General features: G+C 44.1%; 1 protein-coding gene across 1 annotated transcript in view; it reads right to left on the minus strand.

The window, feature by feature from the left end:
- rad50 (DNA repair protein rad50) overlaps window positions 1-24,638 on the minus strand; it is a 114,357-nt gene that overhangs the window by 10,376 nt on the left and 79,343 nt on the right. The window contains exons 4-11 of the mRNA XM_067772231.1: window positions 23,626-23,839; window positions 22,381-23,559; window positions 22,245-22,311; window positions 11,778-12,134; window positions 11,529-11,698; window positions 11,208-11,468; window positions 10,878-10,980; window positions 7,804-8,032 (exon numbers count right to left, since the gene is read on the minus strand). Coding sequence (XP_067628332.1) covers window positions 7,804-8,032; window positions 10,878-10,980; window positions 11,208-11,468; window positions 11,529-11,698; window positions 11,778-12,134; window positions 22,245-22,311; window positions 22,381-23,559; window positions 23,626-23,839 — 2,580 coding nt within the window. The remainder of the gene's footprint in view (window positions 1-7,803; window positions 8,033-10,877; window positions 10,981-11,207; window positions 11,469-11,528; window positions 11,699-11,777; window positions 12,135-22,244; window positions 22,312-22,380; window positions 23,560-23,625; window positions 23,840-24,638) is intronic.

Raw genomic sequence — 24,638 nt, forward strand, 5'->3', positions numbered from 1 at the left:
GGACAGAAGACATATATGGCATCCAGGATGGAATCACAGGAGACACGTATTGCAGTAATGTCGTCAGAAATAACATCGAAGATTGAAGCACAAGAAGCACGAATATCCGAAATGTAGGCGCAAATTTCAGCACAGACCCAGGGGTGGACCATAAGGAAAGGGGTGTTAGAGGCGTTGGTTCCACATTACAATTAAAGAGATGGTTGGTGTCATGTGGGGACATATTGCAAGCGGGTCATACATTTTCTATGTCGGGGTTGATTCTGGATAGGTAAGAGTTTAACCTGTTACAGTATCCAGAACGAAGTTGAGCAAGAGTGACACGCGTTTCCCTGGGGAGTATGCGTTCCTCTTCTGCGAGTTTTGGATACTTTTCTTTAAGTACTGGATTCACCGGGCAATTCCCGGCATAAAGGTCCGACGCCTGTTTATGGAGTTCACCAAGGACCTGCTTGTGTTTTTTCGCTTCATACGGCTGGGTTCTCAGGTGCCGTATTTCCTCAAAATGCTTACGGAGATGACTGCTTAAGCCCCTAGGCGGTGCTGGTTCATCAATCAGATGTCTGTTGGGATGCTCAGGTTTCTGGGTATTCAACAGGAACTGTTTGGTCAGCATCTCATTTCTCTCCCTGATGGGGAGTATTCTCGCCTCATTATGCAGATGGTGTTCTGGGGACATAAGAAGACAGCCCGTGGCGATTCTGAGAGCAGTATTTTGGCAGGCCTGTAGTTTCTTCCAATGGGTAATTTTTAGGCTTGGCGACCATATGGGTGACACGTAGCACGTAATCGGCTGGCTAATTGCTTTGTATGCAGTCATGAGCGTTTCTTTATCTTTTCCCCAGGTACTGCCAGCAAGGGATTTGAGGATTTTGTTACGGCTCTGAATTCTCGGAACAATTGCGGCTGCCTGCTCACCAAAATGTAGATCCTGATCAAACGTCACACCCAAGATTTTGGGGTGTAGGACAGTCGGTAGCGTAGTGCCATCGACGTGGATGTTCAAAATGGTCCACATTTGGGACGTCCATGTTGTAAATAAGGTCGCGGAAGATTTAGTCGGTGATAATGCCAGGTTTCGCGAAGCGAAAAAACTGGAGAGATCAGGGAGGTAGCCGTTTATTTTATTGCATAGCGCATCTATCTTTGGGCCTGGGCCTGTGGCCATTATTGTGCAGTCATCGGCGTAGGAAACGATTGTGACTCCTTTCGGTGGTGAAGGTAGCTTAGATATGTAGAAATTAAACAAAAGTGGGGATAGGACACCACCCTGTGGCACCCATTGTTTAATTCTCCTTGGTTTTGATGTTTCGTTTCGACCACCCAGATAATTTGCGGTCCACCTTTTAAGACATGGGGGAAGGGTAGATCCTTCCAGGTCTTGCAGTAACGAGCCATGGTTGACCGTATCAAAAGCTTTTGATAGGTCTAGCGCTACGAGTACTGTTCTATGGTGGGGGTATTGATTTAAACCACAATTTATCTGGGTGCTAATGGCATTTAGCGCGGTGGTAGTGCTATGGAGTTTTCTGAAGTCATGCTGATGGGAGGCTAGCTGCAAATTTGCTTGGAAATAAGGGAGCAAAATGGCTTCAAGCGTCTTTGCTACTGGCGATAGGAGAGATATCGGACGATACGACTCACCTATGTTAGCTGGTTTCCCAGGCTTTAGTAGCGGGACCACCTTGGCCATTTTCCATTTCTCGGGTATGGAAAGAGACAGGTTGAAGACATGCGCTAAATATTTTAAACCCTCTTTCCCTAAGCTTTTAAGCATCGGCATGGCTATGCCGTCTGGGCCCACGCTTTGGATGGTTTAGCGCGACCAATGGCGTCCTCAACCTCTTTAGCGGTGATGGTGATTGGTGACGCGCTGAATTTGTGTTTATGTGCGTGTCTATTGGCTCTCCGTCTATCTTTGTCGACCGTATGATGCATTATATATTGTCGGCAGAAATCGCTCGCGCATTTTTTCGCATCCGACAGCACTTTGTCGCCAAAGGCGATGGAAACTTTGTCTTTGTGCTTAGTCGGATAGGGACTTTACGGTGGACCAAAGTTTACCCACACCGGTAGAGAGGTTACAACCTCTTAAGTGCTCCTCCTATTTCGCCCGCTTGTGTTCGTCCACAAGCAATCTGATGCGTTGGTTTATATCCCTTATTTGGGGGTCGCCTGGATCAAGCTGTCTTATAAGGTCACGTTCGCGGCCTCCGCCGGGGAGTGGGGCCGGATTTCGGGAATTCTCGCGGCGGGAATGAAACGAGCCGAGGCGGATTCAATGACCTTGCGGAAAGCACGCTCCCCTTGGCGGGCATCAGTCGGGATAGGGAGTGCAGCAAAGCGGTTGTCTGTAAAAGATTTATATTCTTCCCACTTTCCTTTTTTGAAGTTTATGAAAGTGCGTTTTTCGGTGACGATGAACTCGGCGGTACGCTCGACCGAAATAAGTATGGGCAGGTGGTCGGATGCCAATGTTACCATCGACTGGCAGTTGACGCAGTTTCCGAGTTCTGCGCTCACGATTGAGATATGTGGCGAACTGTGACAGCTTCCTACCATACGTGTGGGGGCGTCTCCGTTTATTGTGCAGAACGTCGTTTCTTCTATTTGATCCGCCAACATCTCACCCCTACTGTCCGCCGGCAAGTTTGAATGCCATAGATCGTGATGGGCATTGAAATCGCCTAAGATAATGCGATTGTTGCCAGTGAGTAAGGCTCTGATATTAGGGCGGTATCCACTGGGGCAACAGGTGGCAGGAGGGATGTAGATGTTGATGATTTCTAGGTTTGCATCGCCTGACCGGACAGATAGGCCTTGACGTTCTAATACATTGTCCCTGCGGTCGATACCAGGATCAAATATATAATATTGCACAGAGTGGTGTATGATAAACGCGAGGCCGCCTCCATTTCCGCTCTCGCGGTCTTTCCTGTGGACATTATACCCAGAGCAGGTCTGCAATGCAGATCTTGCTGTGAGTTTAGTCTCTTGAATCGTAGCAATGCGGATGTTGTGCCGCTTCATGAAATCGACTATCTCCGTAATCTTCCCAGTTAGTCCATTACAGTTTAACTGCAGAATTCTGAAGTGCATAGGGGGAGACGTGGCCACTCTGGGGGTAAGTGACGGGTGACTACGCCTGGGTTGTGGAAGGCCAGGACGCAATTGCTGTTGTGGCCCTGGGGCTGGGCGTCCTTGGGCAAGCATTGGGGTACCCGGATGATTTGTGTTTGCGACCTGGCAACATGGCGCGATGAAATCCGTCGGGGGGTTGCCGTCGCGGAGACCAGAACATCTAGGAAAGTGGCACCACCCAAGGCAGAAGCTGCATTGGGCGGATGTCGCAAACCTATTTATTCTGTGCTGGCAAACGGTGCAAACGGAGGTAGGGACTAAGAGTCTATTTCCCTGACCTACACGATTGCTGCCGGAAAAGAGGGGGGAAGAAGACGGGGGCAGGGGCTGATGCTCAGCATTGCTACCGACTCTACTACGAAGGTAGTAGTTATGAGTGGTAGCAGCTATTTGAGTTCTTGGCGCCGTGAGGCGCGAGCAGCAGCGGGTACTTGTTGTGGCTTGCTGAGCAGCGGGGCTGCTGGACGGTAGGGGGGGGGGGGGGGGGGGGGGGGGGGGGGCGCTTAGGCGTAGACTACAGGACGCCCTTGGGCGTGAACAGCAAGGAGCCACAAAAGAGTTATAAAAGTTACGTGGACGTCGGGTTTTGGGATCAAGCCCAGAACAACCTCTCCGATGCAACCATCCCTTGCACGAGACACACTGAACAGAGTATGACCGTCCTAAAAAGATTCTTTTCCGGCAGATGCAGCAAAACCATTTCTCAGGACCGGGGTCAGGAGACGGACCCGGATTGGATTCGATGCCTTCCCGGAGTAAGAGAATATGGAGCAGTCCTGCTGCAAGGAGCTGCTGGGAGGATGACAATTTGTGGGAGGGACGTAACAAATTAAATGGGGTCACACTGAAATGACAGTCCTTGGTCGGGAAAAATCGCGAGTCGCTCCGGTACATAGAACCGACTGCCTTGGGAAGCGCTCCATGGAGCTCACTGGTGGTACTTGTGAAGAAGGATGGAAAAATGAGGTTTTACGTGGACTACCGCAAGTTGAACGACGTTACGAAAAAGGATAGCTACCCATTGCCAAGAATTTACGATACTCTGGACTCGCTCTCTGGTAAGAAATGGATTTCCACACTGGACTTGAAAAGCGGCTACTGGCAAGTGAGGATGAAGGAGGAAGACAAAGAGAAAACAGCCTTCAGTGTCGGTGATGGTCTTTGGCAATTTACAGTGATGCCTTTTGGACTTTGTAATGCACCAGCCAATTTTGAGACTCATGGACCAGGTACAGAAATGACTACATTAGAAAACATGCTTGGTGTACCTGGACGACATCATCGTATTGGGCAATAATATTGATGAACATCTAAAGAACTTGGAGGAAGTTTTCCAGAGTAGCTGGCGCTGGTCTGAAACTAAGTCCCAAAAAGTATTCGCTGTTTAAAAAGGAAATAAATTATTTGGGTCACAAACCAACGACAGAGGACATCTGCACTGCGAATGAAAAGATAGAAGCTGTAAAGGATTGGACAAGACCATAGAACTTGCATGAATTAAGAAGTTTCCTTGGGCTGTGCACATATTACCGCCGGTTTGTACCAAACTTTGCCAGCGTAGCACATAGCCTCCATGAGCTTACAAGAAAAAATAAAGCTTTTGAATGGAAGAAGGAGCAAGAAATGGCATTCCAAACATTGAAAGAGTGGTTGTGCACTGCCCCAATGTTGGCATATACTATTCCAGGAGCAACATTTATTCTAGATACAGATGCGAGCGGATATGCTATAGGAGGCGTTTTGTCACAACTGGTCGATGGACAGGAGCCGATCAATTAGAAAACCAGAAGGGAACTATTACGTTACACGGAGAGAGCTGTTGGCACTGGTAGAGTGCATTAAACATTTTCACAAGTACCTCTACGGGCAACGATTCCGCGTCAGGACAGATCACGCAGCGTTAAAATGGCTCCATAATCCAGAAGGTCAATTGGCACGGTGGATCGAGCGACTACAAAGCTATGACTTTTCCATTGAGCATCGAAAAGGTAGTACCCATGGAAATGCTGATACAATGTCACGAAGACCATGTAGTTTGGAGTGCAAACACTGTTCAAAGGCTGAGGCTAAAGAAGACATTATAGATGTCTGGCTAATGACTATAACGTGTACGGATGAATGGGACAAGGAACAACTAAGGAAGTGTCAGCTAGAAGATACAGATCTGTCACATGTTGTGCAAGGGCTCGAACGAAACGAAAGACCAAATAGAGAGGAGATGTCAGCAGAGAGTCCCATTGCGAAGCCATATTGGGCACAGTGCAACAGTTTAGAGTTGATATATGGTTGCTTGCATCGAGTATGAGAAAGTTAAGATGGTCAATGTAAGAGGAACCTGATAGTGGTTCCCAGGAAAAGGATTCCTGACGTTCTCAACGAGCTACATAATGGTCCAAGTGGAGGTCATCTGGGAATCACGAAGACGCTCGAGAAGATTAAGCAGAGATTATATTGGGTTGGTTGCCGTCAGTCGGTCACTAAGTGGATTGCGAACTGCGAGGTTTGCAGCAGATCGAAAGGGCCCAAAACCCGAAGTCATGGCCAGATGAAGCAATATAACTCAGGTGCGCCATTTGAAAGGATCGCTATGGATGTCGCAGGTCCATTTCCTACTAGCAACTGCAGAAACAAATATTTACTGGTGGTTATGGATTATTTCAGCAAATGGCCAGAGGTATACCCAATCCCAAATGAAGAAGCGGAAACAGTAGCAGAAGTGTTCATAAACGATTGGGTTGCAAGGTATGGTGTACCAATGGAGTTACATTCTTTCCAAGGGAGAAATTTTGAATCAGCTGTGTTCCAAGAAATGTGTAAAACATTGGGCTTTCGAAAAACACGGACAACTGCATTGCATCCTCAGTCCGATGGTATGGTGGAACGATTCAATAGAACATTGAAGGAGCACTTAAGGAAAGTAGTGGACAAGCTCCATAAAGAGTGGGATACACGCATACCATTATTCTTGATGGCTTACCGATCGGCAGTGTCTGAGACAACGGGCCAAACTCTCGCAAAAGTAATTTTTGGCAATGACCTTCGACTGCCAGCTGATTTGGAGTTTGGGACAAATGCCGATGCGGAGAGAAATGTCAAGAAATCCAATGGTGTCTTGGAGGAAGAGCTGAGGGAAATACATGATCTTGTAAGACAACGAACCAAGATTAATAGTGACAAGATGAAAGCCAGATATGGTTCATTTGGAAAGGCTGGCACCGTTTAGATCAGGAAATTTGTCTGATCGGGACGATCCGACTTAGGTGGAGGGCAGTGTGACGAATATTACCATCTCTAAGGTTATTAAATAAAGACACAACACATTTAAGCAAGCTACATAAACACATTAATCATTATGTACACACATACATACAAGCAGCAGAGAGATACTCACAAACGCATGTCATCATCAGCTACTACTTCGCTCACATATACACCCGCATATGGTTACACACTACAAATACACGCGCGTATGGCTGGTAAGCAGGTAGAGGAAGAAGAAACGTCTAGACATTTGGGCAGAGATTATAAAAGCAGCAGAAGCTGAGTAGTCCGTAATCGCACGCTATCAGTTGCGAAGTGAAGTTTAAGTGCGAAGTACTTTCAAAGTAGTCTAATAAAGACCATTTTGTAATACAGAATATTGGAGTGTTTTATTCAACAGTTTAGCGATACGAGCGTAAGCAGAAGGTTGAAAATAAGCTACAATATGTTTTACCAATATTTTAATTTTCAATATTGATTTTGTTAATTATCAAAAATTTTCATTACATACTAAATTGGGTTCTATAGAAACGATTTAATACAAATATAAAAATATATTAACCAACCATGTTACTCATTTTACTACAACCGTCTTTAAAATGTTACTAAGTAAATGCACAACAACAAAAACATTAAAGAAAGCTACATAAACGCATTAATAATCATTTACACATGTACATACAAGGCAACGAAGAGATAACTCACACGCAGATGTAATCATCAGCCGAAGTATGGCTATGCGAGAGGCTATAAACTACAAATATAGATGTGCATATATAGATGGTAACCAAGCATGAATTTCGAGAAGTTACTAGACCTTAGGAGAAATGGGTTGACGAGGCAACAGAGAGTATAAAAGCAGCGAAAGCTGAATAGTCAGTAATTAGTTTTGATTAAGCACGCTATCAGTTTGTGAAGTACTCTCAAAGTAGTCTAATAAAGACCATTTTGCAATACAGAATATTGGAGTGTTTTATTCAACAGTTTATCGATACGAACGTTAGCAGAAGGTTCCAAATAAGCGGAATTTCCCTAAATTCGTTACAATATGCTAACCCCTTTAGCAGTATTAGGGGCGTTTTCTCATGTAAATTTTCGGGTTTATCCGCACGATAAAAATATTTTTTGTATACAGAATTTGTATTTATGGGAAAACGGCCCCTAGAATTTCGTTCCGTTAATATTTGCAAATATGTGAGTGGGGTTGAATGAGTATTTTAACGGTATCTGTCGAACTCGGCGATTATTTGTTCTAAAACATTCATATTTCAAAAACTCACAGCTCTTCAAATTTCAAGCATAATACATTCGATTAAAGAAGAATATTAATTTAATCCTACATTTGAAATCATTCTGCTCGCAAAATATATAAAATAAAAATATGTAAAAAATTCCCCATACCTTTCTCACGGTCCCTTATTAGGTTTTTCTTTTCTTGTGACAATTTTGGAAAATCCATTTTTCCCAGTTGCTTAGCTAGAGCTTCCACCTTAACATCAATGCCTGCTTTTTTCTCCTGCAATGTTTTCAATTCACGATTATCCTTTAGATTACGCTCCAGAGTTTCTTGCTTCAGGCATTCCGTTTTGATCTCTTCAAGTTCGTTTGATATTTTCGAAATTTCTTCAGCCTAAAATATGAGAAATTTTAAAGTAAAACATTTGAAAAATTAAATAGAAATAAAATGATAGATGCTGTTTGCAAACAAACAAACAATGGGATCCGCACAACGAAACTTTAGGTCCCCACATAAGCCATACACCAAATCCCCAGTGTTAACTTAAGTCTCTTGAAGTAAAACTATAAACTCTGGCTAGTAGAGCTAAGAATTTCACATACCCCTCATTAGCAATTTTAACAATAATGAGTTTTACACAGTAAATTGATCTCCGAGTCAGCTTTCATATAAGACGTTATTCCCAGCTTTAAAACTTTGCTCAAATGGTATTATTTCTCAATTTGATAATTTCTCTATCAGCAAAGACATTTTTGTTTCTAAAGCAAAACCCTATATCAGCATAGATTTTTATACTCAAGTCTAATTAATAAAAAATAAAATGCGCGATCACCTCCAAAGAGATATTAGGCCGAACTTCTCTTCCTATTTGCGTCGTGCTCATTTTAATTTTTCCTACAAATTGAAAAAACTTGTTTCTAAAATTTTGATGTTGCTTTGACTGGGCCGTGAACACAGGATCTTCGGTGTGTTAGGCGGAGCACGCTACCATCACACCATAGCGGCCGCCAGTTATGCAAATGTATTATAACGCTGGGGTGCAATGGTTTAAAAAGGTCGAGATATACATAAATTTCCGTGTGCCAATATTTTCACGACAGGTCAGTCAGTCTGTCCGCCCGTCCGACGTTAAATTTTTTGATAATACCTGCCTTGAGAACAAACGATGCGGAACTCTGGATCTTACCCACTATTACAAAGCATGGTTCAACATAAACCCTCCATCCAGAAAACTAATATTTTATGTGCTCTGCAAAAACCCTTTCAGCAATATTTTTTACAAAAATAACTTTCATTCGAGTATCAAAAAACTCCATCTGACTTTTAAACTAAATTAAGCTGAGTTTAGAACAAAAAACTGATTTCATCAACCATTGGGGGGCAATACTGTTTTTTGCTATTCTAAACAACTAGATTTTCGTTGTTGTTGTAGCGATAAGGTTGCTTCCCGAAGGCTTTGGGAAGTGTTATCGACGCGATGGTCCTTTGCCGGATACAGATGCGGTACGCTCCGGTAACACGGCACCATTCAGGTTCTAGCCCGACCATCTCGGGAACGATTTATATGGCCACATTAAACCTTCAGGCCATCCCTCCCCCCCCCCCCCCCCCCCCCCCCTTAAGTTCCATTAAGAGCTTGGGATCGCCAGAGCCTCGTCTGTTAGTGAAACAGGATTCGCCGCAGATAGGTGAGGTTGACAATTGGGTTTGGAGAAGCTATATATTGCGCTGGCAACCTGAAGGGTTGCGCTGCACAGCCCCTTGAATCTGGTATTTTAGTCGCCTCTTACGACAGGCATACCCGCCGCGGGTATATTCTGATCCCTAACCCGCTGGGGTTTTTCGTTGTTGTTGTTTTAGCAGTGCTTCGCCCCACCTAACAGCTGCGACCGATCACAAATTGTCTCAATATCCTCTAACGGGAGTCCAAGGAAACTTGCTGTTTCAACAGGGGTGGACCATAATGAAAGGGGTGTTAGAGGCGTTGGTTCAACATTACAATTAAAGAGATGGTTGGTGTCATGTGGGGACACATTGCAAGCGGGGCATACATTTTGTATGTCGGGGTTGATTTTGGATAGGTAGGAGTTTAACCTGTTACAGTATCCAGAACGAAGTTGAGCTAGAGTGACTCGCGTTTCCCTGGGGAGTATGTGTTCCTCTTCCGCAAGTTGTGGGTACTGTTCTTTGAGTACTGGATTCACCGGGCAATTCCTGGCATAAAGGTCCGAAGCCTGTTTGTGGAGTTCACCAAGGACCTGCTTGTGTTTTTTTGCTTCATACGGCTGAGTTCTCAGGTGCCGTATTTCCTCAAAATGCTTACAGAGATGACTCCTTAAATCCCTAGGCGGTGTTGGCTCATCAATCAGATGACTGTTGGGATGCCCAGGTTTCTGGGTATTCAACGGGAACTGTTTGGTTGGCATCTCAATTCTCTCCCTGATGGGGAGTATTCTCGCCTCATTATGTACATAGATGGTGTTCTGAGGACATAAGAAGACAGCTCGTGGGGGTTCTGAGAGCAGTATTTTGGCAGGCATGTAGCTTCTTCCAGTGGGTAATTTTTAGGCTTGGCGACGGCTAGGGGACGCGTAGAATGCGATCGGCTGGCCAATTGCTTTGTATGTGGTAATGAGCGTTTCTTTGTCTTTTCCCCAAGTACTGCCAGCAAGGGATTTGAGGATTTTATTACGGTTCTGGATTTTCGGTACAATTGCGGGTGCGTGCTCACCAAAATGTAGATCCTGATCAAACGTTACACCCAAGATTTTGGGGTGTAGGACAGTCGGTAGCGTAGTGCCATCGACGTGAATGTTCAAAATGGTCGACATTTGGGACGTCCATGTTCGCGAGGCGAAAAAACTGTAGAGATCAGGGAGGTAGCCGTTAATTATAATTTGCGATAATTTGCGATCCACCTTTTAAGACATGGGGGAAGGGTAGACCCTTCCAGGTCTTGCAGTAACGTGGTCGGATGCCAATGTTACCATCGGCTGCCAGTTGACGCAGTTAACGAGTTAACTCGTTAACTGGATGTTCGCTGATAGGGGGTATTGAATATAACCTGATGAATTTTTTTCTTTGAGTGTCTTCACCAACTTATCTTCTCCGGCTTCGCACGCCGATTTCACTATTACACTTCTGAAATGGTTATCACAGGCAAATCCGCAGTTTATCATGTAAAATAATAATAAAATATCCCAGACGCTAAACAAGCTTTACAAAATTACAATCTTACCTTTCCATCGACTTCAGTTTTGCAGGCTATGAGCGATTCTTTGAGGGTTTCAATCTCAGTGGCAAGATTTAACTGTTTAAATTCAATTACTTCGTTATTTAATCTGTGAAAAATAATAACATTAATAAATACATAGATAACTAAAGTATTTAAATATCGATGGATGAACATATCGACCCAACTGCTAACAGTTTTCTTGTCGCAAAGTATTTTATGATATTTTTTGACATTCATAAATGTTCATATTAGCTTGATAGTCGCTACCGAATTCCCCTAATGCTGCTCGGCATTAGTTAACATACAGTTTCAGCAAAAGTTTTCATTACATACCTTTGTATATCGTGGTCGATCTTCTTGTACGAATTCAATTCGGCTTGCAGTTTGGCAACACTCTTACGAGAAACATCCAAAAGACGTTTCTTTTCAGCAGTTAAAGTATTCAGCTTTTGTTTCAAAGTAGGAAGCTGAGTTTTTAATTCTTTAATTTCTGTAGTTTTAGTTTCAATTAAATTTTGCAATTCTTTCTGACGCTCTTGTAATTGCGCCAAGGATTGTTGACCTTCTTGCAATTTCAAACGTTCGTCCTGATAACTGAAAAAATATACAAAATTTTTCAATTGTATATTTTTTGCGAATTTTATTTGTACTTACGCATTTTTCTGCTCCTGCATCTTATTAAGCGCAGTCACAATTTTTTCAAGATTCGTTTGCTTCTCCTCTAGAGCATTACGCTCCGTATCGAGTTCTTGAGATATGCTATCTTTTAACATTTGTAGTTCATCTATATTTGCGTCTGATTCAAAATCGGCTGGTAGTTTCGCCTAACAATGGTTTTAAAATAATTAATGTGTTTGAAAATTGTTTAAATTTCTTTCATATTCAATTTTATATCCTACTAACATTCAATTTCTCTAGGTCATTCTTAAGACGTGTAACCTCGCGCATCGCCTCATCCAACAACGACACATCACCCATCATCGTATCGGCCAACTCTAATGATGTCGTCGGTTCAACCAAAAGCATTTGCAGAGATTCACTATCTTCAACACATTTAGCTAATTTCTCTTCCATGGCTTTAAGTTCCTCCTTTTTCTTAGGAATATCAGTTTCAAGCTTAGCCACTCTATCTACTACAGATTTTATTTGCAACAGATTTTCGTATTTTTTCTGTTCGGCTTTCAGTAGCTTTTCTGTACGTTTGATATTCTCTGGCAAACGATTTATTTCATCAGATAACTCCATTTTGATATCTGTTGCCTTTTTTAGCATGAAAAGAGTAGAATTTAATCAAATTATTTCAGAACTCCGTTGTGTAACACATTTCGGGACGATATGAAAAATCAGAATCATTCAAAGTCAGTACGAAAGATTTACAAACATATACATACATAGGCAATAAGTTTTAAATTAGACCGCATTGTCGAGTAAATTTCCTTTTAATAGTCATACAAAGCTGGAAATTTTTAGTGCCTAAAAAGTTCAAATTGGCTAGTCATTTTCATGTGTGTTCGAATAAAACGTCCTAGATGTTAACATATTTTAATATTATTTGTTCTTTAAATGTAACTTGTCCAAGGCGTTATAAACAAATCAAAACAACCGACAAATTCTAACATAAGTCGTTATCAAGGTAATTGAATAATAATTTGGTAGGGTGTATATACGGTCGCCGTGGTGTGGTGGTAGCGTGCTGCGCCTACCACACCAAAGAGCTGGGTTCACGCCCCCGGCAAAGCCATATCAAAATTTTAGAAAAAATTTTTCAATCAGAAGAAAGTTTTTCTAAGCGGAGTCGCCCCTCGGCAGTGATTGTGCAAGCACTACGAGCATATTTCTGCCATGAAATGCTTCTCAGTGAAAACTCATCTGCCTTGCAGATGTTGTTTGGAGTCGGCATAAAATATGTAGGTCCCGTCCCGCCAATTTGTAGTAAAAATTAAGAGGAGCTCGTCATAAATTGGAAAGGAAGCTCGGCCTAAAATCCCTAATTGCGTCTGAGAAGATTTCAAAGCAGAAACACACTCGTGGGCGTTGAAAAGCATTTTTAAGAGAATCCCGAAAATTTCTGAGATTTTTCTTGTAAGGTTGTCAATGAACCTCTACGTAATCGCTCTTAAATACTGTACTCAATACAGTGACTAAATTTCTGGATCTCGGTGTGCTTTTTGACTCAGGTTATTCTTTGTTGTTGTTGTTGTTGTAGCAGTGCTTCGCCCCACCTAACAGCCGCGACCGATGACAAATTGTCATCAATATCCTCTAACGGGAGTCCAAGGAAACTTGCTGTTTCATCAGGGCTGGACCATAAGGAAAGGGGTATTAGAGGCGTTGGTTCCACATTACAATTAAAGAGATGGTTGGTGTCATGTGGGGACACATTGCAAGCGGGGCATGCATTTTGTATGTCGGGGTTGATTCTGGATAGGTAAGAGTTTAACCTGTTACAATATCCAGAACGAAGTTGAGCAAGAGTGACACGCGTTTCCCTGGGGAGTATGCGTTCCTCTTCCGCGAGTTTTGGATACTTTTCTTTGAGTACTGGATTCACCGGGCAATTCCCGGCATAAAGGTCCGACGCCTGCTTGTGGAGTTCACCAAGGACCTGCTTGTGTTTTTTCGCTTCATACGGCTGGGTTCTCAGGTGCCGTATTTCCTCAAAATGCTTACGGAGATGACTCCTTAAGCCCCTAGGCGGTGCTGGCTCATCAATCAGATGTCTGTTGGGATGCTCAGGTTTCTGGGTATTCAACAGGAACTGTTTGGTCAGCATCTCATTTATCTCCCTGATGGGGAGTATTCTCGCCTCATTATGCAGATGGTGTTCTGGGGACATAAGAAGACAGCCCGTGGCGATTCTGAGAGTAGTATTTTGGCAGGCCTGTAGCTTCCTCCAGTGGGTAATTTTTAGGCTTGGCGACCATATGGGTGACGCGTAGCACGTAATCGGCTGGCTAATTGCTTTGTATGTAGTCATGAGCGTTTCTTTATTTTTTCCCCAAGTACTGCCAGCGAGGGATTTGAGGATTTTGTTACGGCTCTGACTTCTCGGAACAATTGCGGCTGCGTGCTCACCAATCCTAATCAAACGTCACACCCAAGATTTTGGGGTGTAGGACAGTCGGTAGCGTAGTGCCATCGACGTGGATGTTCAAAATGGTCGACATTTGGGACGTCCATGTTGTAAATAAGGTCGCGGAAGATTTAGTCGGTGATAATGCCAGGTTTGCGAGGCGAAAAAACTGGAGAGATCAGGGAGGTAGCCGTTTATTCTATTGCATAGCTCATCGATCTGTGGACCTGGGCCTGTGGCCATTATTGTGCAGTCATCGGCGTAGGAAACGATTGTGACTCCTTCCGGTCGTGAAGGTAGCCTAGATATGTAGAAATTAAAGAAAAGTGGGGACAGGACACCACCCTGTGGCAGCCCTTGTTCTTGGTTTTGATGTTTCGTTTCTAAATTGCACCGATGCCTGTCGACCACCCAGATAATTTGCGGTCCACCTTTTAAGACATGGGGGAAGGGTAGCCCTTCCAGGTCTTGCAGTAACGAGCCATGGTTGACCGTATCAAAAGCTTTTGATAGGTCAAGCGCTACGAGTACTGTTCTATGGTGGGGGTTTTGATTTAAACCGCAATTTATCTGGGTGCTGATGGCATTTAGCGCGGTGGTGGTGCTATGGAGTTTTCTGAAGCCATGCTGATGACAGGCTAGCTGCAAATTTGCTTGCAAATAGGGGAGCAAAATGGCTTCAAACGTCTTTGCTACTGGCGATAGGAGAAACATCGGACTATACGACTCTCCTATGTTAGCTGGTTTCCCAGGCTTTAGTAGCGGGACCACCTTGGCCATTTTCCATTTTTCGGGTATGACAAAGGTGGAAAGAGACAGGTTGAAGACATGCGCTAAATATTTGAAACCCTCTTTCCCTAGGCTTTTAAGCATCGGCATGGCTATACCTCTTTAGCGATGATGGTGATTGATGACGCGCCGAATTTGTGTTTATGTGCGTGTCTGTTGGCCCTCCGTCTATCTTTGTCGGCCGTTGTTGTTGTTGTTGTTGTAGCAATGCTCGCCCCACCTAATAGCCGCGACCGATCACAAATTGTCATCAATATCCTCTAACGGGAGTCCAAGGAAACTTGCCGTTTCAACAGGGGTGGACCATAAGGAAAGGGGTGTTAGAGGCGTTGGTTCCACATTACAATTAAAGAGATGGTTGGTGTCATGTGGGGACACATTGCAAGCAGGGCATACATTTTGTATGTCGGGGTTGATTCTGGATAGGTAAGAGTTTAACCTGTTACAGTATCCAGAACGAAGTTGAGCAAGAGTGACACGCGTTTCCCTGGGGAGTATGCGTTCCTCTTCTGCGAGTTCTGGATATTTTTCTTCAAGTACTGGATTCACCGGGCAATTCCCGACATAAAGGTCCGACGCCTGTCTATGGAGTTCACCAAGGACCTGCTTGTGTTTTTCCGCTTCATACGGCTGGGTTCTGAGGTGCCGTATTTCCTCAAAATGCTTACGGAGATGACTCCTTAGGCCCCTAGGCGGTGCTGGTTCGTCAATCAGATGTCTGTTGGGATGCCCAGGTTTCAACAGAAACTGTTTGGTCAGCATCTCATTTCTCTCCCTGATGGGTAGTATTCTCGCCTCATTATGCAGATGGTGTTCTGAGGACATAAGAAGACAGCCCGTGGCGATTCTGAGAGCAGTATTTTGGCAGGCCTGTAGTTTCTTCCAGTGGGTGGTTTTTAGGCTTGGCGACCATATGGGTGACGCGTAGCACGTAATCGGCTGGCTAATTGCTTTGTATGTGGTCAAGAGCGTTTCTTTATCTTTTCCCCAGGTACTGCCAGCAAGGGATTTGAGGATTTTATTACGGCTCTGAATTCTTGGAACAATTGCGGTTGCGTGCGCACCAAAATGTAGATCCTGATCACACGTCACACCCAAGATTTTGGGGTGTAGGACAGTCGGTAGCGTAGTGCCATCGACGTGGATGTTCAATATGGTCGACATTTGGGGCGTCCATGTTGTAAATAAGGTCGCGGAAGATTTAGTCGGTGACAATGCCAGGTTTCGCGAGGCGAAAAAACTGGAGGGATCAGGGAGATAGCCGTTTATTTTATTGCATAGCTCATCGATCTTTGGGCCTGGGCCTGTGGCCATTATTGTGCAGTCATCGGCGTAGGAAACGATTGTGACTCCTTCCGGTGGTGAAGGTAGCTTAGATATGTAGAAATTAAACAAAATCGGGGATAGGACACCACCCTGTGGCACCCCTTGTTTAATTCTCCTTTGTTTTGATGTTTCGTTTCTGAATTGCACCGATGCCTGCCGACCACCCAGATAATTTGCGGTCCACCTTTTAAGACATGGGGGAAGGGTAGACCCTTCCAGGTCTTGCAGTAACGAGCCATGGTTGACCGTATCAAAAGCTTTTGATAGGTCTAACGCTACGAGTACTGTTCTATGGTGGGGATATTGATTCAAACCGCAATTTATCTGGGTGCTAATGACATTTAGCGCGGAGGTAGTGCTATGGAGTTTTCTGAAGCCATGCTGATGAGGGGCTAGCTGCAAATGTGCTTGGAAATAAGGGAGCAAAATGGCTTCAAGCGTCTTTGCCACTGGCGATAGGAGAGATATCGGACGATATGACTCACCTACGTTAGCTGGTTTCCCAGGCTTTAGTAGCGGGACCACCTTGGCCGTTTTCCATTTCTCGGGTATGACAAAGGTGGAAAGAGACAGGTTGAAGACATGCGCTAAATATTTGAAACCCTCTTTCCCTAGGTTTTTAAGCATCGGCATGGCTATGCCGTCTGGGCCCACTGCTTTGGATGGTTTAGCGCGACCAAATGGCGTCCTCAACCTCTCTAGCGGTGATGGTAATTGGTGACGCGCTGAGTTTGTGTTTATGTGCGTCTATTGGCTCTCCGTCTATCTTTGTCGACCGTAGGATGCATTATATATTGTCGGCAGAAAGCGCTCGCGCATTTTTTCGCATCCGACAGCACCTTATCGCCAAAGGCGATGGAAACTTTGTCTTTGTGCTTAGTCGGATTCGATAGGGACTTTACGGTGGACCAAAGTTTATCTACACCGGTAGAGAGGTTACAACCTCTTAGGTGCTCTTCCCATTTCGCCCGCTTGTGTTCGTCCACAAGCAATCTGATGCGTTGGTTTATATCCCTTATTTGGGGGTCGCCTGGATCAAGCTGTCTTATAAGGTCGCGTTCCCTCGCTAAGCTCGCGGCCTCCGCCGGGAAGTGGGGCCGGATTTCGGAATTCTCCCGGCGGGAATGAAATGTGCCGAGGCGGATTCAATGACCTTACGGAAGGCACGCCCCCTTGGCGGGCATCAGTCGGGATAGGGAGGGCAGCAAAGCTGCTGTCTGTTGCAGATTTATATTCTTCCCACTTTCCTTTTTTGAAGTTTATGAAAGTGCGTTTTTCGGTGACGATGAAGTCGGCGGTACGCTCGAACGAAATAAGTATGGGCAGGTGGTCGGATGCCAATGTTACCATCGGCTGCCAGTTGACGCAGTTTACGAGTTCTGCGCTCACGATTGAGATATCTGGCGAGCTATGACAGCTTCCTACCATACGTGTGGGGGCGTCTCCGTTTATTGTGCAGAACGTCGTTTCGTCTATTCGATCCGCCAACATCTCACCCCTACTGTCCGCCCGCAAGTTTGAATGCCATAGGTCGTGATGGGCATTGAAATCGCCTAAGGTAATGCGATTGTTGCCAGTGAGTAAGGCCTCGATATTAGGGCGGTATCCACTGGGGCAACAGGTGACAGGAGGAATGTAGATGTTGATGATTTCTAGGTTTGCATCGCCTGACCGGACAGATAGGCCTTGACGTTCTAAGACATTGTCACTGCGGTCGATGCCAGGATCAAAAATATGATATTGCACAGATTGGTGTATAATAAACGCGAGGCCGCCTCCATTTCCGCTCTCGCGGTCTTTCCTGTGGACATTATAACCAGTGCAGGTCTGCAATGCAGATCTTGCTGTGAGTTTAGTCTCTTGAATCGCAGCAATGCGGATGTTGTGCCGCTTCATGAAATCGACTATCTCCGTAATCTTCCCAGTTAGTCCATTACAGTTGAACTGCAGAATTCTGAAGTGCATGAGGGGTGACGCCGCCACTCTAGGGGTAAGTGAGGGGTGACTACGCCTAGGTTGTGGAAGGCCAGGACGCAATTGCTGTTGTGGCCTTGGGACTGGGCGCCCTTGGGCAAGCATTGGGGTACCCGGATGATTTGGGTTTGCGACCTGGCAACATGGCGCGATGAAACCCGACGAGGGGTTGCCGTCGCGGAGACCAGAACATCTAGGAAAGTGGCACCACCCAAGGCAGGAGCTGCATTGAGCGGATGTCGCAAACCTATATATTCTGTGCTGGCAGACGGTGCAAACGGAGGCAGGGACTAAGAGTCTGTTTCCCTGACCTGCACGATTGCTGCCAGAAAAGAGGGGGGGAGAAGAAGACGGGGCAGGGGCTGATGCTCAGCATTGCTACCAGCTCTACTACGAAGGTAGTAGTTATGAGTGGTATCAGCTGTTTGAGTTGTTGGCGCCGTGGGGCGCGAGCAGCAGCGGGTACTTGTTGTGGCTTGCTGAGCAGCGAAGCTGCTGGAAGGTAGTGGGGATACGCTTAGGCGTAGACTACGGGACGCCCTTGGGCGTGAGCAGCAAGGAGCCACAAAAGATTTATAAAAGTTACGTGGACGTCGGGTTTTGGGATCAAGCCCAGAACAACCTGTCCGATGCAACCATCCCTTGCACGAGACACACTGAACAGAGTATGACCGTCCTAAAAAGATTCTTTTCTGGCAAATGCAGCAAAACCATTTCTCAGGACCGGGGTCAAGAGACGGACCCGGATTGGGTTCGATACCTTCCCGGAGTAAGAGAATATGTAGCAGTCCTGCTGCAAGGAGCTGCTGTTAGGATGACAATTTGTGGGAGGGACGAAACAAATTAAATGGGGTCACACTGAAATGACAGTCCTTGGTCGGGAAAAATCCCGAGTCGCTCCGGTACATAGAACCGACTGCCTTGGGAAGCGTTTGTCGGCCGTAGAATGCATTATATATTGTCGGCAGAAAGCGCTCGCGCATTTTTTCGCATCCAACAGCACTTTATCGCCAAAGGCGATGGAAACTTTGTATTTGTGCTTAAACGGATTCGATAGGGACTTTACGGTGGACCAAAGTTTACCCACACCAGTAGAGAGGTTACAACCTCTTAGGTGCTCCTCCCATTTCGCCCGCTTGTGTTCATCCACAAGCAATCTGATGCGTTGGTTTATATCCCTTATTTGGGGGTCGCCTGGATCAAGCTGTCTTATAAGGTCACGTTCTCTCGCTAAGTTTGGGGCCTCCGCCGGAAAGTGGGGCCGAATTTCGGGAACTCTCCCGGCGGGAATGAAACGTGCCGAGGCGGATTCAATGACCTTGCGGAAGGCACGCTCCCCTTGGCGGGCATCAGTCGGATAGGGAGGGCAGCAAAGAGGTTGTCTGTAGAAGATTTATATTCGTCCCACTTTCCATTTTTGAAGTTTATGAAAGTGCGTTTTTCTGTGACGATGAAGTCGGCGGTACGCTCGAGCGAAATAAGTATAGGCAGGTGGTCGGATGCCAATGTTGCCATCGGCTGCCAGTTGACGCAGTTTACGAGTTTTGCGCTCACGATTGAGATATCTGGCGAACTGTGACAGCTTCCTACCATACGTGTGGGGGCGTCTCCGTTTATTGTGCAGAACGTCGTTTCTTCTATTTGATCCGCCAACATCTCACCCCTACTGTCCGCCCGCAAGTTTGAATGCCATAGATCGTGATGGGCATTGAAATCGCCTAAGATAATGCGATTGTTGCCAGTGAGTAAGGCGCTGATATTAGGGCGGTATCCACTGGGGCAACAGGTGGTAGGAGGGATGTAGATGTTGATGATTTCTAGGTTTGCATCGCCTGACCGGACAGATAGGCCTTGCCGTTCTAAGACATTGTCCCTGCGGTCGATGCCAGGATCAAAAATATAATATTGCACAGAGTGGTGTATGATAAACGCGAGGCCGCCTCCATTCCCGCTCTCGCGATCTTTTCTGTGGACATTATACCCAGAGCAGGTCTGCAATGCAGATCTTGCTATGAGTTTAGTCTCTTGAATCGCAGCAATGCGGATGTTATGCCGCTTCATGAAATCGACTATCTCCGCAATCTTCCCAGTTAGTCCATTACAGTTTAACTGCAGAATTCTGAAGTGCATAGGGGGAGACGTGGCCACTCTGGGGGTAAGTGACGGGTGACTACGCCTGGGTTGAGGAAGGCTAGGACGCAATTGCTGTTGTGGCTCTGGGACTGGGCGTCCTTGGGCAAGCATTGTGGTACCCGGATGGGTGCGCTTAAGCGTAGACTACGGGACACCCTTGGGCGTGAACAGCAAGGAGCCACAAAAGATTTATAAAAGTTACGTGGACGTCGGGTTTTGGGGTCAAGCCCAAAACAACCTGTCCGATGCAGCCATCCCTTACACTAGACACTCTGAACAGAGTATGACCGTCCTAGAAAGATTCTTTTCCGGCAGATGCAGCAAAACCATTTCTCAGGACCGGGGTCAGGAGACGGACCCGGATTGGATTCGATACCTTCCCGGAGCAAGAGAATATGGAGCAGTCCCGCTGCAAGGAGCTGCTGTGAGGATGACAATTTGTGGGAGGGACGCAACAAATTAAATGGGGTTACACTGAAATGACAGTCCTTGATCGGGAAAAATCCCGAGTCGCTCCGTTACATAGAACCGACTGCCTTGGGAAGCGCAGGTTGTTCTTTCGTTAATCATGTCAACTACATTATCCCTAAGGCCTACTCTAACTTAGGTTTTGTGGCTGAAGTGGCTGCAAAGCAAACCTAATGAAACACCTCTGTACTCTTTCCACTCTGAGGGAGTGTGATGCATAGATCGGGTTCCATATTATGGAAGCATACTCTAATTTAGACCGCACTAAGGAATTATAGAGCATATTCCTTGTGTACGGATCTTTAAAATTTTTAGCATATCGCTTTACAAAAGCTAAGTTAGAGTAGGCCTTTTGTAAAGCGATATGCTAAAAATTTTAAAGATCCGTACACAAGGAATATGCTCTATAATTCCTTAGTGCGGTCTAAATTGGAGTATGCTTCCATAATATGGAACCCGATGTATGCATCACACTCCCTCAGAGTGGAAAGAGTACAGAGGTGTTTCATTAGGTTTGCTTTGCAGCCACTTCATTTTAGTGAGCCTATCCCATCTTACCCAGGCCGGTGTATGCTTATTGATGTAAAGTCTCTAGCTTGCAGAAGGACTATTCATTCTTTTATGTTCATTATTGACATTCATAGTGGCTGCGTTGATTCTCCGGAACTTCTCAGGTTCCTAGACTCCAATATACCTAGTAGGATGTTAAGTTCCAATTTATCCTTCCATATAAAAATACAATTATTATAATTTTTCGCCCATAACTGAGTATAATAAAATCTTTAATAATCTTGATTTAGACTTTGCGATGCCTAGCTCCTAATTTTTGTCAAAGCTTCTATCTCCTTGCCATTAGTTTTTAAATGTATTTTAAGATGGTTAGTCTTTAGTTCTAAGTCATGTAATCTAGTCTGTAAGGTCAATGTAATCATAGACGCAGATAAAATGAAATGCAAATATCTGAGATTTTTCTTGTAGGGTTGTCAATGAACGATTTCAATATAAGGAAATTTCATCCAGAGAGGACACAAAAGATCCGGTTCGTTCGCCCAAGAAACGATGTACGTTGTTTAAATAAATTCAATCAGTTAACCTATTGATTAAATAGTTATCGTATTAAGCTTCAGGTAGATTTCTGTTCCTGATGATAACGTTCCGGACGTTTGTGGCACTTGCAGGCGAATGGTAGAAACGACCAATTACTGACCTGAGAAAATATTTGCCTCTTTCTTTTTTTGTCGTAAACTTAAACATACTTTGAACAAAAATTTTTTAACGCGCTTTTTTCCCCACGAATTCTCTAAAAAAATCTAAAAATTTAGTTAGCTACCAAATTTTTTCGAATTTTCCAAAAGGTGACGAAAAACAGTCAATTATATATCATTAAAAAAACACTGGCGAAAAGTTATATATCCACTCAAACGAATGATTAAGTATAAGGTGGCGTAAATTACATTACAAAATGAGTTTTGTGGTGCATTGTATGTATCCATTATAAATTTCCATTGAACCTAAGTAAAATAATATACCCATGAATGATATCTTTCTGGCTCTGTGCTTGAATCATTTTGCGGTTAAAAATATTATATTCCAATATGTTAATGTACCTCATTTTCATTCATATCTTTATGGCATAAAGGACAACATGGCTCCTCTGTAACTTTCGCTATATATCTATAAATTCATACAAGCAAATATAACTTTTAAAGTTTACAGGTACATCTATGTTCGTTACCAACAAACCTTTTATACATAGCCTCTGCAGAAAGTAGTGCACCATGTTCCAATTGATATTTTGACAAAGTCGCTTTACTCTTCGCCAACGTATCCTCGTATGATGCTGCATGACACGCTTCATAAACTTTTTCCTTTGACTCTTCCAAATCTTTTTCTAATTTCAGCACTTCAGTTTTCAAATTTTTTCGCTTTATTTCATAGGACTGTTGTTCTAATTGCAATTTATTAGATTTTTTATTAAGTTCTTTAATAGAAGCACGTAGTGCCTGAGCACACGATTGCATAGCTCGTTTGTAATTGGATTCAACTGGATTAGTAAGCAATTTTTTAAAATTATCTGCATGTTTGCCCTTAACACGGCGAACGTCTTGCTCTTTCTTATCCAACTCCTTTTGTTTCAATGCAATTTCTGCCGTCAATTTGGATAACATATTCAATTTAGTTAAACGTTCATCTAACTCACGAAATTGTTCTTGCAGCTTTGCAATTTTCTTTTTATTCTCAGCTATATCAGCCTTCATCGATTCTTGATTACATTTGCCATTCATTTCCTCCATCATTTTAACCAGACGATCTATATTATCTGATAGCACTTGAATGCGACGTGCAGAGCTCTCCACTTCAGCAATCTCTTTAGAAATTTTTCCCAATTCCTTTTCGTTAAGTTTCTTTTGCTTTTCATGCGTTCTTATACCCTCTTCCACTTTAGTGACTTCAACACGTTGTGTATCTATTTCGGTTTGGCGTTCACGATCTTCTTGATCTGTTTTTGCAACGTTTTCGGCTATAGTACATTCTTTATTCATTAATGCATTTTCTACCTTTTCCAAGACTTCTTTTATGGATTCGGGTTGAAATTCCAAATCGTCGGTAAGAGTTATACCCAATTGCTGGCAGAGATTTTTTAATTGCTCGGCACGTTTTGAAATGCATTCTTGTTCTTTTTGACTTTGTTGCATTAGCAGTATGCGTTTTTTATCTAAATCGGCATAGCGTTTTTGAATTTTTTTTTCTTCAACCTTTACTTCCTTTAACTTTTTATCCAATTCATTACGCTGTTTTCGTTTTTCTGTCATTTTTTCTCCAAACTCTGAAATTTGCTTTTCCAGCTCGTCGATTGTACCTTCAAATGGTATTTTTATATTGCTGCTTAAAGCCAATATTCGCTCCTGACAGTTTTTTTGCCTATGTTGTGTATTGGATGATATTAATGTTGGGTGGGTTTCTTAAGTTTAAAATTTGTATACTTACTCAGTTTCTACCTCGACCTTTTGTGCTTGATATTTGCCCACTTCAAACTCGACGTTTCGAATTTCTTCCAATCGTGCATCAATTGGTTTCATTTCCTCTTCCAATCGGCCGCAGGCATTTTTGATTGCTGCACATTTTTCTTGGGCTTTCTTTAAACTCAGCGACTTGTCATCCATCTCTTGCTTTAAATGAGCAAGTAGGCGTAAGTCGGCCTCTGCAAAAACGAAACAAGGTTAAAAGCACTGTAAAAGAAAGTATGTCTAACTTTTGATTAGTTCATAGGAGCTGAAGGTAGAGTACGGAGGGTATCATCGGATAAGTTAGTAGACAAAATATTGCATACAAAATTTAATAGTTTCGATCGTTCTTCAATCGTGAACCCTTCGGAGCGACAAATGTACTTGGGTCTTTCTCTCCTTCATCAATCTCCTTTAACGGGAGTCCAAGGAAACATGCGGTTTCAACAGGGGCGGACCATAAGGTGATATGGGTGTTAAGAAGCGTTGGTTCCACATTACAATTGAAAATATGGTTGGTGTCATATGGGGCCACGTTATATGCGGGACATACAAGTCCCTACCAAACTAGACTAACCACAACGACAAAATATCCATCGCCTTCGGCTTGCGACCGCTTTTTGTCGGCAATTCCTTAGTCGTCAAATCTAAACGGCAGGCCACTTAGATACGCACATAAACACAAACATAGCGCTTCTTCTATTACCATCACGGACACAGAGGTTGAAGGAGCCATCAAACTTGCTAAAACACCCAAAGCAGTACGCCAAGACAAAATAGCCACACCGATACTTAAAAAAAACTTGGCAATGAAGTTAGAAGTCCACGAAAGTCGGGAAAAGCTTCTAACCGCCATTCATACAGTTCAAGCAGCTCACTTCTACCGGTCGTTGCGGCCAAGTATCCTCTGGGTAGCCACTGAACATCCGTTTAGTGGTGAGCTAATGTGAGAAGGCGACAACCTGGCTAGGCCACTCTGACATACTCAGTTTAAGG

Source organism: Eurosta solidaginis, chromosome 3 (genome assembly GCF_040869045.1).
Source record: "Eurosta solidaginis isolate ZX-2024a chromosome 3, ASM4086904v1, whole genome shotgun sequence".
NCBI classification, from domain to species: Eukaryota; Metazoa; Arthropoda; class Insecta; order Diptera; family Tephritidae; genus Eurosta; species Eurosta solidaginis.